The sequence below is a fragment of the Rhineura floridana genome, chromosome 1 (genome assembly GCF_030035675.1).
Source record: "Rhineura floridana isolate rRhiFlo1 chromosome 1, rRhiFlo1.hap2, whole genome shotgun sequence".
NCBI lineage: Eukaryota > Metazoa > Chordata > Lepidosauria > Squamata > Rhineuridae > Rhineura > Rhineura floridana.
In genome coordinates, this window is record NC_084480.1 from 321,213,311 (window position 1) to 321,230,881 (window position 17,571).

The 17,571-nt window shown below is 47.8% G+C and overlaps 1 protein-coding gene across 2 annotated transcripts in view; it reads left to right on the forward strand.

Moving 5' to 3' along the window:
- Positions 1-17,571, forward strand: part of PPP1R16A (protein phosphatase 1 regulatory subunit 16A) — a 65,974-nt gene that overhangs the window by 25,392 nt on the left and 23,011 nt on the right. The window contains exon 1 of one of the 2 annotated variants that reach the window (XM_061607153.1): positions 16,976-17,108. The exons of the other annotated variant lie outside the window; for it this stretch is intronic. Within the exon in view, the coding sequence (XP_061463137.1) occupies positions 16,991-17,108 (118 nt within the window). The 5' untranslated portion in view covers positions 16,976-16,990. Of the gene's footprint in view, positions 1-16,975; positions 17,109-17,571 lie in introns of those variants that run through there. 2 annotated transcript variants of the gene reach the window in all.

Genomic DNA, 17,571 nt, shown 5'->3' on the forward strand with positions numbered 1-17,571 from the left:
ATGTTGACCACAGTGAAAAAGGCAAGTGCCATGCTAAGGATCATTAGGAAAGGGACTGAAAATAAAACTGCCGATATTATGATGCCGTTATGTAAATTTATGGCGTGGCCGCCTTTGGAATACTGTGTACAGTTCTGATTGGCTCATTTCAGAAAGGACATTGCAGAGTTGGAAAAGGCTCAGAAAAGGGCAAGTAGAATGATCAAGGGGATGGAGTGACTTCCCTCTGAGGAATGCTTGCAGCATTTGAGGCTTTTTAAAAAGGTGGGTCAGAGATGATAGAAATGTATGAAATTATGCACAGCATGAACAAAGGGGATAGAGAAAAGTTTTCTCCCTCATAACACTAGAACTTGTGGACTTTCAATGACGCTGAAAGTTGAGGGATTCAGGACAGACAAAAGAAAGCACTTCTTCCTGCAGCGTGTAATTAAACTATGGAATTTACACCCACAGGAGGCAGTGATGGCCACCAACCTGGATGGCTTTGAAAGAGGATTAGACAAATTCATGGAGGACATGGCTGTCAGTGGCTACTAGCCATGATGACTATGCTCGGCCTCCATAGTCAGAGGCAGCGTGCTTCTGAAAACCAGTTGCCGGAAGCCTCAGGAGGGGAGAGTGTTCTTGCCCTCGGGTCCTGCTTGCGGGCTTCCCCCAGGCACCTGGTTGGCCACTGTGAGAACAGGATGCTGGACTAGATGGGCCACTGGCCTGATCCAGCAGGCTCTTCTTATGTTCTTATGACTGAATCTTGGCAGCCTCAGGGACATTTATTAGTCTCCTGTGCCATGACCTAAATTTATATTGTAAGCTCTTTGGGGCAGAGATCCACCTTTTCCTTGCTTTGGCTATGCCAGGTGCCACATTTACCAATGGCACAATCTCAAAGTTGTTGACCAAAAGAGCTGTTTGGTTTTTTTGGTGAAAGTTAAATTTAGTCTACAGAATCCTTCTCTTCTCCCCCTTTCAGATTTTCAAGAGCAATGAAAAGCCAGCCAGGCACCCGGCGGTCCCTTGCTGCTGGCTTTGCGTCCTGCTCTGCTTGTGGGCTGAGGCACAGTGTCAGCTGCTGGTTCTCCGTCTCTGTGTTTAGTGGCTCTCCCTGACTTCCTACCGCAGCAGATGCCAGGATTTGATTTGCTCTCAGCCTCTGACTCTTTCGCTCCAGGCTTGCTGATGGCAAAACGTGATCCTTGAATGAAAAGGCGGATGAGCTCAAAATAGAAATAATGTTAAACAGCTGGATCTGGCTTCTGGGAAAAGACTGGAGCTGATAATTACGTGTGGCTTTGGGGAAGGCTGCCAACCTCACAGCCCTGGAGCGCAGAGATTTCTGCCTCTGCAGCCAAGACTCCTGCTGGCCCTGGCCCTTGCACTTGACCCTTTGCAGTTGGAGGGCTGCCCGGTGGCATGCTGAGCAGAGAGCCTCCTGGACCCTTGCCCATCCGAGACCACCCAGGGGCTACCCAGCTGTTGCTCTTTGCCTCTAGGCTGTGCTTCCATTTGGTTCTTCCTCTCCCAGGGCCAGCCATATCTGTGTGGAATAAGCTGGCTATTTTGTGAAAGCTCTGAAACTCACAAAGGTGGTATGCATTTAGGCTGCTCAGTTGAAATGCCTCTGAGGCATTAATCCAGGATGTGGTGGATCACAGTCAAAGGCACCCGTAGCATATTTCTGGTGAGTGGCTGTTGCATTGTCCTCCCCAGCAGGGGCCTGTGGGTCAGGTGGCCTGGGGAATGTGTGGAATGTTGAGGTGGCCTCTGGCTCTAGACTGAGACAGCTTTTGTGGGTGAGCACCTTGTTTAAAACACAGCCGTGGGCATGTCAGTCCTTTGCTCTGTGAGGAGGAGCCCTGAAAGACTGGCCTGTAGCTTGCCAAAGGACAGTTAGTTTCTCTTGGCTGATTGACGATGGAGGCCTCCTGCCTTTGGAAACTGTGCTTTCTTGGGCAAGAGATGTAGGTGAAAATCATCTCTGTCACTAAGTGGCTAGATCGGGCTGGGCTTTGTCGTCGAAGGTAGAGGGTTGATCCTCCTTTGGCGTGCCATAGTCAAGAGTTGAATAGAAAGGCCCCGTCTGCAGACAAGTGTCCTTTGCAGACCAGCCCTTTGTTTGCATTGCTCCTAACTGGGTGTCTGGTTGATCCCAGAGAGGTGTTCAGGAACAACGGCAGGTGGCTCTGGAAAGCAAGCTGTGTGTTTAAGAGTTTAGTAATTTAACCTTCCTGTGTATGGTGGTCTAGAGCAGGGGTGGGCAGCCTTTTTGTGTCCCCCCCTCCCCGTGGGCCTCATGCAAAGGTGAGTGGGCAGTCGGGTTGCATGCCAATAGGCATGGCTATTAACAAACGCATTCAGTACACAGTCTCTCCCCCCTCTTTAATGTAAAAACATAAGAGCCTGCCAAATCAGGCCAATGGCCCGTCCAGTCCAGCATCCAGTTAGCTCACAGTGGCCAACCAGTTGCCCATGGGAAGCCCTCAAGCAGGACCTGAGTGCAAGAGCACTCCCCCTTCCTGCAGTTTCCAGCAACTGATACTGGGAAGCTCAATGCCTCTGACTATGGAGGCTGACCATAGCCATGATGGGTAGTAGTCATTGATAGTTGTAAAATGGAAATGGAAATGGACTGCCTTCAAGTCGATCCTGACTTATGGCGACCCTACGAATAGGGTTTTTGTGGTAAGCGGTCTTCAGAGGTGGTTTACCATTGCCTTCCTTTAAGGCTGAGAGGCAGTGACTGACCCAAGGTCACCCAGTGAGCTTCATGGCTGTGTGGGGATTCGAACCCTTTGTCTCCCAGGTCTGAGTCCAACACTCTAACCACTAGGCCACACTGTACCCTTCATTAATTTGTCTAATCCTCTTTTAATCCATTCAGGTTGGTGGCCATCGCTGCCTCCGTAGTTCCATAGTTTAACTATGAGCTGTGTGGCGAAGTCCTTCCTTTGCCTCTCCTGAATCTCCCAGCCTTCACCTTCATTGGATGTCCACGAGTTCTAGTGTTATGAGAGAGGGAGAAAAAGCTTTCTCTGTCCACTATTTCTACGCCATGCATACTTTTATACACTTCTATCATGTCTCCTCTGACCCGCCTTTTCTCTAAATTAGAAAGGCCCAAATGCTACAACCTTTCCTCACAGGGAAGTCGCGCCATCCCCTTGATCATTCTGGTTGCCCTCTTCTGAAACTTTCCCAACTCTACAATATCCTTTTTGAAGTGAGGCAACCAGAACTGTACACAGTATTCCATATGTGGTCGCACCATAGATTTGTATAATGGCATTATGATACGGTATAGACAGTTTTATGTTCCAGTACCTTTCCTAATGATGCCTAGCATGGAATTTGTCTTTTTAACAGCTGCTGCTGCACACTAGCTTGACGTAACCTCCCCCTTGCAGGGGCAGAATTTTAACTGCCTCAGGTTGCTGGAAGTTAAAGCCTGCATTCCCCAGCAACCCCAATGCACCCAGGAGCTTAGCTGCCTCAGGATTGCTGGGGTGTGGAAGCTTTACCCTGCTCCCATCCCACAGTCTTGATGTAGCCAAACTTCCTGTGTCCATGCTGATTGGCTGGGCTGCAGGGGGAAGCGGGTGAGGGTCCCCAAGGCTTGGTGGGCCACAGGAAGACCAGCTGTGAGTTTCCCATGTGGGCTGTAGAACAGGGGCTCCCAGACTGGGGTCTGTGGACCAACAGTGGTCTGCGAGCTCCACTCAGGTGGTCTGCAACATGTCTGCATGACATATGCATATTGATTTTCAGTTTAATTGTTATTGCATCCTTCATTTCTTGTACTTTATTGTAACATGAATTCTACAGAATGCAAACAGTAATAAAATATAAGAAATTAAAGAAGCAATGAAGATACAATGACAAGTCATGTCACATCTAGTGCAGCGTATTGCAGTTGCTACGACAGGCAGAAAGATCATTCAGTGGTGCCCCAGGACCCTCGGCAATTTTCGAATGGTCTGTGGGCGGAAAATGTTTGGGAACCACTGCTCTAGAGTATTCAGAGTGCTTCACTAATCTGAATGGTAAAGGGTTGAGGCTGTGATGTCTCAGACCCCCCCTCACTGCAGGCTTATTATTGTTATTAATAGTAATAATAATATCTTCTTTATTATTATAATACCCTCTTGGAGGTCGCTGATTCATAGGGTCGCCATAAGTCATAGTCGACTTGGAGGCACATAACAACAACAACAACAACTATTATTATTATTACTACCACCACCCCCACCCCCACCCATTTAGGGCTGCAGTGAGGTTTGGACCAGGTGCCTTTCAACCTCTTAGCCATGCCAGTTCTAATGAGCTTTTTCTCTCCAATGAAGCAAACCAGGTCTCCAGGGAGGGCTCAAAGACATTTTGACATAGTAGCCGCCCAGACAGCCTTTGGGATATCTCACCCCAAATGCCCTCCTTGAAGTCTATTCTGCATTCTTCCTCCCCTTTGAAATTTGTGGGTAAACTAGGCCAGGGGTTGTACTATATGCATGGAATGTTCTCCTAGATGTTCAGAACCTCCACTCTGATGTCTTAGCATCAAGGGAAATATCTTCAAGTGAAATATCACATTGATTTGTATCTTTTGTTCGCCCTGTTTTTAGGCGGGAGTGGGGTCAGTGTCAAGCACAGAATTATGCTCTCAACATGTGTACCAAATGTTATGCAGGTATCACAGTATTCAGCAGACTTCTTGTGTTTCACACTGACAGGTGGCATCCTAAAACCAAAGATCTTTCTTTGCTTGGGCAATATGTTTAAAACAACTGACAATTTGCCCTAAAATCTGCATCCTGGGGCAATTAACCCCCACATCTAATGGTAGAGCCGGCTCTGCCTGCTCCTCAAACTTGTCTAGATTTCTTGTTGTTATGTGCCTCCAAGTTGACTACGACTTATGGCGACCCTATGAATCAGCAACCTCCAAGAGCATGTATCATGAACCACCCTGTTCAGATCTTGTAAGTTCAGGTCTGTGGCTTCCTTGATGGAATCAATCCATCTCTTGTTTGGCCTTCCTCTTTTTCTACTCCCTTCTGTTTTTCCCAGCATTATTGTCTTTTCTAATGAATCAGGTCTTCTTATGATGTGGCCAAAGTATGATAACCTCAGTTTCATCATTTTAGCTTCTAGTGATAGTTCTGGTTTAATTTGCCCTATGCACAGAGTATGCCTAGATTATCTACCCCCAAAAATAGATTTTTTGGAGGCTCATATTATGTTTGCCCTGGGCAGCTGCTGCTTCTGGCCAGCCCCCAGTTTGGTTGAGCACATGGAAAGCAAAATCAGCTCCAGGAGGTGAGAAAGGTCTTAGGTGGGGCCACCTCCCTCCAAAGTCTTGCTGAACGTAGAGGAACAGGACTATGGTTTGAGAAAATGGCAGCGGAACTTATTATCTCCTATTTAATAATGTGGTTTCGGTGTTCCCTGGCTGCTAACAGCATACCTAAGAAGCCCCAGGCGGAAGCAGCGTTGTGTATGGGTTTGCTCACCCCAGTCACTGTACTCTGGAGTTAGGGAAAATAATTAATCTGTATGGGGGTGGGATTGGGAATATGCATTTTTGAAAATTTTTGCATGTGATTTGATTTGTAGAAGAAAGAAGGGTGGTTTCTTTAAGTGATACGAGCAATGTTCTAGTGGCCTGTGGGGAGGGGGCACTGGAGACTCCTTGCTCTGCTGGCGTCTTCCTACTTGTCGTGAGGTGAGGGGACGCTGGTGCCGGGAGCTCTTGCTTCTGGTGCTGCTTCTCTCCCTCCCACCCCCCTTCTGCTGGTCATGGCAAGTGGGGGCAGGCATTGCCAGTCATGGTAAAAGCCACACGTTGTATTGTCAAATACAGGAAAACAGGAGCATGTGATGTAAATTATGGGGACTGCAAGGTTAATGATGAATAGCTTAAAAAAACCCTGTTCAAAACGGGGACATCCCTAGTGGTTAGGGGCACGAGGGTGTGCTGTGTCAGTTTACAGTGGACACACGGAGCCATGGCAGGAGCAAGCTGTTCTGCCTTAGCTGTAATAGCTGCTGGCAAAAGAGCGGTAGGCTTGGCCTTCCATGTAGTTGGGAAGGAAGGGACGCTCTGCCTTACAGCCCTGAAGCACAAGGGGGATGGCCCCGGGGGCTCCACACTGAGGGGCAAAGGCTGCTGAACACTGGAGATGACCGGATGCTTGCCTGCCTGCCTGCCTGCTGGATGCTGAGCCTGGAGGGTGAAGTATAGGAAGCATCCTGCAGGCAAACTCTCAGAGAGGGAAACGGCATTAAAAAACAAATCAACCAGCAACAGTTGCAGTTAACACTAAACGACAGTCATGAAATGGCACCTTCGGTAACAGTTGTAAAACTTGTGGCATGTGTTTCCTCTGAGTGATGTAACCTATTAAGTCTGCAAAGAGTCCTCTAGATGTGCCAGATATGGGGCAGAGTTGTGGTAGTAGTTCCTTTGTGGTATCACAGAGTTGGAGGGACCCTGTTGGCCATCTAACCTGAGCCACTGCTGAATGCAGGAAATCCAGAGCTGGGGCACCCCAAAGAGATGGCTTGTCCAGCCCCTGCGTGAAGACCACGAGGCAAGGAGACCCCCCCGCCAAGATAATTGGTTCCATTGTCAGATTGCTCTCTTCATTAAGGCGTTTCTCTGAACGTTCAACCAAAATCTGCCCTCCTGTAATTCAAGCTGCTGAGATCTCGACCTGTGAGGTCTATACTGGGATTCTTCACACCCCTTACTGCTGCAAATGCGCAATATTCAGACTAAATCCATAAAAATTGTGTATTTTATTGGGATCATTTCTGTACCGCTTTATAGTTTTGACAAAAGCCGGTCTTAAAACATAAAAAAACTGCAATATTTCAAAATACCAGAATGGAACATTTCAGATGAAAATCAGACACAAAAATGCAATAAAAATCCACATTTTAAAGCTGCATAATTAGCAACAAAACAGTCTCTGAAATGTATAAAAATTAATTACATGTTAAAAACCTCATTAGTGGCTAAACAAAGTCCCTGGGGTGGTAGGGGCTGCCTCCCCCTTTGTGCCCCCCAGACACATCCTTAGTGCACTCTCCTGCATCAGTCTCACTCCCTGCCAGTCTCACTGGCCACCCCCATGGCAACAACAGGATTAATGCCCAGCCAATGGCTCATCACACAGTGAATGTCTGGCCTGCAAGAATCCCTGACGGCATTAAGCATCATTTAGGACAGCTAGTTTGCCCACCTCCCTCTCTAAAGCGAGATGCCACCCAGCAGCAGCGTGACTGCTTCCTCCCTTCCCACCTCCCAGCCAGGTAGGGCCTTCCTCTATACAGCTTCAGTCTCTCACAGAGTGGTGTTAAGCATCACTCACTTTCTCCTGGATAATAATTCAGCAATACAATCTTGAAGGGGGTGCCGACCTTGCCATCATGGTGACCCCAAAAGGGAGGCCCCCTTTTGCTGCTCTGTGGTGGCACTCTTGTGCAGTCTGTGGATGGGGCTGATTCTTTCCTAATAAGGGAGCTGGAATGCTTCCGTATTAGTGTCATCTTCAGTAAGGGGCTCCTGTGCATTTTAGTGGGGCTTGTGCAGGAGAGCCAGTGTGGTGTAGTGGTTAAGGTGTTGGACTACGACCTGGGAGGCCAGGGTTTGAATCCCCACACTCACTGGGTGACCTTGGGCCAGTCTCTGCCTCTCAGCCTCAGAGGGAGACAATGGTAAACCCCCTCTGAATACTGCTTACCATGAAAACCCTATTCCTAGGGTCGCCATAAGTCGGGATCGAGTTGAAGGCAGGCCATCTTCTGGGTAAGAGGCTGCTTCAATATTGACTGGATCCCTTTGCCTCATAAGCATTGCCAACTGCTGCTGCAGGTGTTTTCCCCTGGTGGTGGCCCTGCCTTGGGGTTTCTGTTGAGTTTCTGTTGGCAGGGAGTGGCTCCTGGCTTGAGAACAGCAGCTGTTTCCATTGAGGGTTGGGGCTAGAAAATATATTCTTGCTCCTCCTGTTGGATCACCTTGTGTCTTGGCTTGTATCCAGCTTCTTGGTGTGCCCACAAGCTTGTGGTTTGGCTTTAACCCTCTGTCTAGGGATCTTTCCATGCTTGTGAAAATCCTCTGCCACTAAAACTACCCTTGCGCTGATCTCAAGAATTGTTTCATTTCTGTCGTTCTACCTTTGGGCACAGCTTGTCGCATTAATTTTTGCTGTTTCTTTCCTGGATCTCCTTTCCTAACCCCCACCCCCCACTCCTGATTGTTCACAGTTCTGCTATTTGCTCTTCTTACGTGCCTTTCAATGAATAAGGTAGTTTTATTAATTAGCCTTTCTAGGGCACTCAAAATCTTGATTTACTCCTCTAGGCACAACAGCCTACTGGTTTCCTGAGTGCCCTGGGGGAGTTCCCAGTAGATAGAGCAGGTGACCCTGTTGAAGCCCTTGTCATGTTGTGGAATGAGACACGTTGGGCTCTTAACATGGTTGCTTTGTGGAGCCTGGTTTGCACCTTGGTACACCAGTGAGCTAAGGGCATGAAACAGGCTAGACGATGGCTAGAGCGCAAATGGTGAAAGACGTGTGCTGTGAGGCTGAGGCACGAGTAAAATATCATAGCTGTGCCTACTGTGTGGTGGTGAGGGCGGCAAAGAAGGCCCACTTGTTTGCCTCCATCTCATCCTCAAGTAGCTGTCTAGTGGAGCTTTTCCGTATTATCAGGGGTCTGTTGATGTCAGCTGCAGGAAATTGAGTCTTAGACCCTTTGGGAGTCCACTGTGAATTCTTTGCAAGGCACTTTGAGGATATAGTTGCTCGCCTCCGTAGCAATCTTGATGCCCCATCCACATATGCTGTGATCCCCAATGAGGTACCCAGTGCAACGTCTGGTGCAACTTCTTGGGGATTGATTTCAGTTGATGTGGCCTGATGATGCAGGCAAGGTGCTTGTGACGATGCTGCCCACAATGTGTCCTCTCGACCCTTGCCCTTTTTAGCTTATTGACACATGCCGAGGAGGTATGACTGAGTGGATCCAGCATGTGGTCAACGCGTCGTTGCAAGGGATTGCTCCTAGCCATCCTGAAAGAGCTGGTGATCCAACCACTCCTGCAAAAGCCTACCCTGGACCCAGTGGTTTGTGACAACTACTTCCTGGTGGCAAATACCCCCTTTTTAGGGAAGGTGATTGAGAGGGTTGTGGTGCAGCAATTGCAAGTACTCTTGGATGAAACAGATTATCTTGACCCATTCCAGTCTAGATTCAGGCCTGATTATGTTTGGCTGTTGCTTCAGTGCAGACAACAGACAAGTGGACTTGTGGGGTCAGGCAGGAAGATTCAAGCGGCAAGTGGAATCACATGCCACTGTTTGCTTGTGTCAAACTCTGCCCATCTGAGGCACCAGCTCTGGAACGGTTCAAATGCCAAAGACACTTGAAGAGAGACACTGCTTACAAGTGCCTGTACGCTAATGCTAGGAGCCTGCGAACCAAGATGGGAGAACTGGAGTGCTTGGTCTTAGAGAAGAGCATTGATATAGTGAGCATAATGGAGACCCGGTGGAATGGAGAAAACCAGTGGGATACGGTTATCCCTGGATATAAACTATATCGGAAGGACAGGGAAGGACGTACTGGTGGCGGTGTCGCTCTATACGTGAAAGAAGGCATTGAATCCAGCAAGCTCGAAACCCCAAAAGAGGTGGACTCCTCCACAGAATCGTTGTGGGTGGTGATACCATGCCCCAGGAGGGATTTCATACTGGGAACGTTCTATCATCCCCCTGATCAAAATTCTCAGGGAGACCTTGAGATGAGATAGGAAATTGAGGAAGCATCCAAACTAGGAAATGTGGTAGTAATGGGTGACTTCAACTACCCAGACATAGACTGGCCGCATATGTGTTCCAGTCATGACAAAGAAGCAAAATTTCTAGATATTCTAAATGACTATTCCCTAGACCACTTGGTCATGGAACCGACCAGAGGGACGGCAACCCTGGACTTAATCCTCAGTGGGGACCGGGACCTGGTGCGAGATGTAAGTGTTGTTGAACCAATTGGGAGCAGTGACCATAGTGCCATTAAATTAAACATACATGTAACTGGCCAATTGCCAAGAAAATCCAACACGGTCACATTTGACTTCAAAAGAGGAAACTTCACAAAAATGAGGGGATTGGTAAAAAGAAAGCTGAAAAACAAAGTCCAGAGGGTCACATCACTCGAAAATGCTTGGAAGTTGTTTAGAAACACTATATTAGAAGCTCAACTGGAGTGCATACCGCAGATCAGAAAAGGTACCGCCAGGGCCAAGAAGATGCCAGCATGGTTAACGAGCAAAGTCAAGGAAGCTCTTAGAGGCAAAAAGTCTTCCTTCAGAAAATGGAAGTCTTGTCCGAATGAAGAAAATAAAAAAGAACACAAACTCTGGCAAAAGAAACGCAAGAAGACAATAAGGGATGCTAAAAAAGAATTTGAGGAGCACATTGCTAAGAACATAAAAACCAACAACATAAAATTCTATAAATACATTCAAAGCAGGAGACCATCTAGGGAGACAATTGGACCCTTGGATGATAAGGGAGTCAAAGGTGTACTAAAGAACGATAAGGAGATTGCAGAGAAGCTAAATGAATTCTTTGCATCTGTCTTCACAGTGGAAGATATAGGGCAGATCCCTGAACCTGAACTAACATTTGCAGGAAGGAATTCTGAGGAACTGAGACAAATAGTGGTAACGAGAGAGGAAGTTCTAAGCTTAATGGACAATATAAAAACTGACAAATCCCCGGGTCCGGATGGCATCCACCCGAGAGTTCTCGTGAAATTGCTGATCTGCTAACTAAAATATGTAACTTGTCCCTTGGGTCCTCCTCCGTGCCTGAGGACTGGAAAGTGGCAAATGTAACGCCAATCTTCAAAAAGGGATCCAGGGGGGATCCCGGAAATTACAGGCCAGTTAGCTTAACTTCTGTCCCTGGAAAACTGGTAGAAAGTATAATTAAAGCTAGATTAACTAAGCACATAGAAGAACAAGCCTTGCTGAAGCAGAGCCAGCATGGCTTCTGCAAGGGAAAGTCCTGTCTCAGTAACCTCTTAGAATTCTTTGAGAGTGTCAACAAGCATATAGATAGAGGTGATCCAGTGGACATAGTGTACTTAGACTTTCAAAAAGCGTTTGACAAGGTACCTCACCAAAGGCTTCTGAGGAAGCTTAGCAGTCATGGAATAAGAGGAGAGGTCCTCTTGTGGATAAGGAATTGGTTAAGAAGCAGAAAGCAGAGAGTAGGAATAAACGGACAGTTCTCCCAATGGAGGGCTGTCGAAAGTGGAGTCCCTCAAGGATCGGTATTGGGACCTGTACTTTTCAACTTGTTCATTAATGACCTAGAATTAGGAGTGAGCAGTGAAGTGGCCAAGTTTGCTGACGACACTAAATTGTTCAGGGTTGTTAAAACAAAAAGGGATTGCGAAGAGCTCCAAAAAGACCTCTCCAAACTGAGTGAATGGGCGGAAAAATGGCAAATGCAATTCAATATAAACAAGTGTAAAATTATGCATATTGGAGCAAAAAATCTTAATTTCACATATACGCTCATGGGGTCTGAACTGGCGGTGACCGACCAGGAGAGAGACCTCGGGGTTGTAGTGGACAGCACGATGAAAATGTCGACCCAGTGTGCGGCAGCTGTGAAAAAGGCAAATTCCATGCTAGCGATAATTAGGAAAGATATTGAAAATAAAACAGCCGATATCATAATGCCGTTGTATAAATCTATGGTGCGGCCGCATTTGGAATACTGTATACAGTTCTGGTCGCCTCATCTCAAAAAGGATATTCTAGAGTTGGAAAAGGTTCAGAAGAGGGCAACCAGAATGATCAAGGGGATGGAGCGACTCCCTTACGAGGAAAGGTTGCAGCATTTGGGGCTTTTTAGTTTAGAGAAAAGGCGGGTCAGAGGAGACATGATAGAAGTGTATAAAATTATGCATGGCATTGAGAAAGTGGATGGAGAAAAGTTCTTCTCCCTCTCTCATAATACTAGAACTCGTGGACATTCAAAGAAGCTGAATGTTGGAAGATTCAGGACAGACAAAAGGAAGTACTTCTTTACTCAGTGCATAGTTAAACTATGGAATTTGCTCCCACAAGATGCAGTAATGGCCACCAGCTTGGACGGCTTTAAAAGAAGATTAGACAAATTCATGGAGGACAGGGCTATCATTGGCTACTAGCCGTGATGGCTGTGCTGTGCCACCCTAGTCAGAGGCAGCATGCTTCTGAAAACCAGTTGCCAGAAGCCTCAGGAGGGGAGAGTGTTCTTTCACTCGGGTCCTGCTTGCGGGCTTCCCCCAGGCACCTGGTTGGCCACTGTGAGAACAGGATGCTGGACTAGATGGGCCACTGGCCTGATCCAGCAGGCTCTTCTTATGTTCTTATGTTCTTAAATGGCCTGTTGCCCTGCAGCTAATACAGAGAGAGAGAAGACTTTCTGGCTGGGCAAGTGGGTGTCCCTCCCCCTCTCCCCATTTCAACTTTATGGATGCTTTTAATTTATGTCCTATCTTTCCATTTAAAAAAAGAAGGCTCAAGGCAGTTTGGCAACATTATTCAGAACAATGAGTAGATTCAATGACAATCTTCAAAACACTGGGAAGAGGCAAGTCGCAGCAGACATATAATTGAGGGACTAGATTTTAGAAAATGACATCCAGTGATATGCTTGCTTCTGTCCTACATGCTGTTGGGTTGTATATAGTATTCCTAATCCTGAAGTAAGGAAGCTTCCTACTTTGAGCATCTTGTGCTCTGAAGATGGTGAGAGTTACTTGGGACTCATCCTGTAAGGTGAGTTGATCCCTTTGGATCTCTTCTAGCTCTGAGGTGACTCCAGTGCCCTCCTCATTGCTCTTCTGGAAAATCAAAACAGGGTATTGTTGTGGCATTTGCTTGGTATTTAAACCACACACCCAATTTATCCAGAGTGGCATGGCTGGTCCTGCATTCGTGGCTCTGGAGTTAAGTGAGACTTTTTAGGGGAGACCACAAAGAATTGTGCCTTCATGAGGGAGACCTCCTTTTGCTGTTGATGGTCCATGGACTGCCTCTCCTAAAAATATTTCAGTTTTGTGTAAGTCCAGTGCTTGCAACATGGAGAGATTACTAGAAGACAACATGGATTTATCAAGAACAAATCCTGCCAGACTAATCCTATCTTGTTTTTTGATCGAGTAACCTCCCTGGTAGACTATGGGAATGCTGTGGACATAATATATCTCAACTTCAGCAAAGCTTTGACAAGTGCCCCATGATATTCTGATTAGCAAGCTAGGTAAATGTGGGCTGGATGGAACAACTATCAGGTGGGTCTGCAGTTGGCTCCAGAATTGTACTCAAAGAGTGCTTATCAATGGCTCCTTCTCAGACTGGGGGCGGTAATGAGTGGGGTACCACAGGGCTTGGTCCTGGGCCCAGTGCTCTTCAACATTCTTATTAATTACTTGGATGAGGAGGTGTAGGGAATGCTTATCAAATTTGCAGATGATACAAAATTAGTAGGGCTAGCTAATACTGTGGAAGACAGAAACAAAATTCAAAGAGATCTTGATAGGCTGGAGCATTGGGCTGAAAACAGAATGAAATTTAACAGGGATAAGTGCAAAATTGTACACCTAAGAAAAAGAAACCAAATGCACAGTTATAACATGGGATATACTTGTCTCTGCAGTACTACATGCGAGAAGGAGCTTGTTGATCACAAGCTGAATATGAGCCAACAGTGTGATGTGGCTGCAAAAAAGGCAAATGCTATTTTAGGCTGCATTAACAGAAATATAATTTCCAAATTGCATGAATTATTGATTCCCCTCTATTTGGCACTGGTTAGGCCTCTTCTTGAGTACTGCATCCAGTTCTGGATACCGCACTTTAAGAAGGATGCAGACAAATTGGAACAGGTTCAGAGGAGGGCAACAAGGATGATCAGGGGACTGGAAACAAAGCCCTATGAGGAGAGACTGAAATAACTCAACATGTTTAGCCTTAAGAAGGGAAGACTGAGGGGAGATAGGGTAGCACTCTTCAAGTACTTGAAAGGTTGCCACACAGAGGAGGGCCAGGATCTCTTCTGGATCTCCCCAGAGTGCAGGACATGGAATAATGGGCTCAAGTTGCAGGAAGCCAGATTTCGGCTAACATAATGAAAAACTTCTTATCTATGAGAGCAGTATTACAATGGAACCAATGACCTAGGGAGGAGGTGGGCTCTCCAACCCTGGAGGCATTCAAGAGGCAGCTGGATAGCTACGTGTTGGGTATGCTTTAATGTGGGTTCCTGCATTGAGCAGGGGGTTGGACTCAATGGCCTTATAGGCCCCTTTCAACTCTAGGATTCTACTCTTTTTTGCTTTTAAAAAAAGTGGGGGAGAAGCCCTCTCTGGGTACGGTTCTGATTTCTGTTGTATCTGATCACTTAAGTACCTGTCCTACATTTGCAATGTCCAGATTACGTTCCATCCTGCAGGGCAGCAAAGGCTAAAATTGTTCATCTTGCAACAGCAATCAGAGCACTGGAGGGGGAAACCCACGACCACGCAGTCACTCTTGGCTGTGCTCGTGATGGGGAGGACGTGCCTGGGGATCTCAGGGGGACCGCGTGCCACTCCCAGTGACAAGGGGTTCTCAAGGCACACTCCAGCTGAAGGCCGTATCCTGCCTGTATGTGGCAAGTGACGCCTCCATTCGGGAGGGTCAGAGGCCCCCAAAGGCTCGCAACAGCCTCACTTGGCCTTGTTCATTACACTTTCTTCTCTTCTTCTTCCTGGAAGTTGCCCCATGAGAGAGACAGAGAGAGGCAGCCTGGCAGGCGATCACTGTAAAGGCCCTCAGGGCCCCGGTGGGCTGCTTGACTGTGCCATGCTTTAATGCTTTCCTCTGGGAATGTGAGGAGAATTGCAGCTATGTGGAGGGCTGGCACTTTAAAATTTGATGCTTGGCCTTGGGGATCTAGACCCTGCCCCCTGAGGCCTGATCTTCTATGAGATGCAGTTAGCCTTGTCCATTTCAGGTGTAAAATCTGGGCATAGGAAAGTAAAACATTGGGGGGGGAGGGAGAGATGGTGTGTGTTGAGTGCAACAAAAGGCCACGTTTCAGCTGTCCTCTGCTTTTGTGTGCTCTGGTTGAAACAGGAGTAAGATGACATAAAAGCGCTTGACGATGGGAATACATCCTAAAGAGGCGGAGTGGCACAGCAAGGAGGTTGTGTGCAAGCATCCTGGCCCAGTGCGGCACTGGCTGTCTCCGTAAGCCCCCAGGACTGTGTCAGTTAATGAGGCAGGGGGCATCAAAGCGGTGCTTGGCCATATTGTTCCGTTTGGCCTGCAGATTCTGTGCTTGCAAGCTTAATCAGTTTTGTATAATTTACCATTTGGAGAATCGGTTTTTGTATAATTGGATTTTGTTTTTGTCCTTAAGTGCTGCGATAGCAGGTAGGGCTGAGGTTACAAAAGCTCAGAAACCCCAAACCTGCCTGTGAGTCATGAGGACAGTGTTGCGCTGTGTGTAGTTGTGTTGCTTAATTTCGTTTAAAAGCAGCACCACAGCAGCAGAGAGTAACAGCGGATATTGACATGCGAGCGTGGCAGTGTGTGCGTGCGTTTGCCTAAGAAAGCAGGCTTGTACCCTGCATCAGCATCACGGAGACTGGAGACTTAGTAAAATAAGAAAAGCTACTTTATTTATAGAAACACATCGTAGACAGAAAGGCAAACCTAGTTCTAACTTACTAACTAAGTTGGAGGCATAACGCCCAGGTGCGGGAGTTGACCTCATGGCTAGGAGAGAGAGCAGAGACAAAAGGATGTCTCCTCTATCCCGGAAGAAAGAAGAGAGAGGGCAGAAGGAGGAGGGGCAGGTAAGCTTCCCTGAAGACGTAACAGCCTAGTAGCCAAAGGAAGTCAGTCAGAGCATCGCAGGTAAAGGTGAACAAGCCTAGCCATCTGGAGGACCCTCGCTCTACCTCCCGTCTGGAACACAGACAAAAGAACAAAAGAGGAGTTGCTCTTGCCCACTTCCAATAGACAGATGCTTGTTTTTGAAAAGGAAAAACCAGCTGTGACTTTCAGGATTTTGGTTCCTGCCCCCCTCAGCAGATCCACCACTTTCCCAGTCTGCTGTAGGCAGGCATAATATATTCCCAGCCTTGGCTGGATGACTCTCTCAGGTCCTGTTCCCAACTCAGCTTCTGGAATCCGTAGAGCTGAGCAGTGGCTAGTGCTGGTAGTTAATCCTTGCGTCAACACGCCTGTCCCTTGTCGGCCTGTGCAAAGGGGCACGTGCCTCCACTTTCCCAAGGGGAGATGTGCTTCCATCCTCCTCCAGTGTGCTGTCCATTCCCTCAGCAACCTAAATCCTGGCAAAGGTCCCTTGATTTGATTTAGGCACAGCTGGCCGTTGTGTGTGTGGGCTTTGGTCATGGCGAGTGTTTACCCAATTTCTTAGTTTATGCTATGAAGCTGTTGGCTCTTTTACCTGGCCGTTGCTGACATTCGCATTGGACTCCTGTCCTCGCCCTGGCTCCACCCCAGTTGGAGGCTCCAGTTTCAGTAGGGGCAAAGGATCTGTTTGCTTCCTTTGAGCCAGCTGTAAACAGTCTGGTGTCAAGGGTGCCTGGCTGTCCCCCTGTGCCTGGGTTAAAGCTGTGGCCAGGCCATGCTAGGCTTTCAACCTGTTTACCCAGCGCAGCCAAGCTGAATGGCCTGTCCATTTAACTTCAGCTGCACCGTGATTGTGTCTCTTGTCGCTACGGCTCTCTTTGTTAAGTTGCGTGTGAGAGAGATTCCTCCTTCCACACCCAAGAACAGGGAAGCGCCTTAAAGGAATTTGCAGTTCTGTGTTGCTGGAAACCACAGTGAGTTGATACCCCAGCATCTGGCTTCCAGTTTGTCTGGCTGGAAGCTCATCTGATAGCACCCTCTGGAATGTTGCCTCTGTGCGCCATGTCCACATCGCATAGGCGTGTAGAGGGAGAGAAATGCCAGTTTGCAACTGCTGATAACTGGGGAGCCTTGGTAATAAAACTGTGGAGAGGGACCTGGAAGCAACAGAGAGGAGAAGGCAAGCAAGGGTGTCTTGTTGTGAGGCTTGCCTGCCTCCAGTCGTGACGCGGGCAGTTCAGGGTTCCTTGTGATGTTGCTCAGAGGGAGTGAGGCTGACTTCACTGCAGGAATGCAGAGTGTCCTTGGCAAGCACTGGTTTGGGGGCTCAGCTGCGCACTTGACAAAAGGGCTCCTGGCAGAACTCCCAGCACGAAGAGCCTGAGGCTTGCCCCTGCAGCATTTCAGCAGCCGCTGGCTTCTCTGGAGGGCATGGCATGTGCGTGATGGTGCATGAAGTGCGGTCGCTGTGCCTCTGAGCTGGTGGCCTCAATGGGGGAAGATGTCTTTGCTCTGCTCTGAGGTGCTTCATGCCTCGACAGTCTCTGCTTTCTGGCGAGAGGTAAAGAGGCATGTCTTGGGCCGGGCTTTTGAGGAGGGATGCGGTGCCTGGTAGTATTTTATGTTTGCTTCTCCTGCTGCTG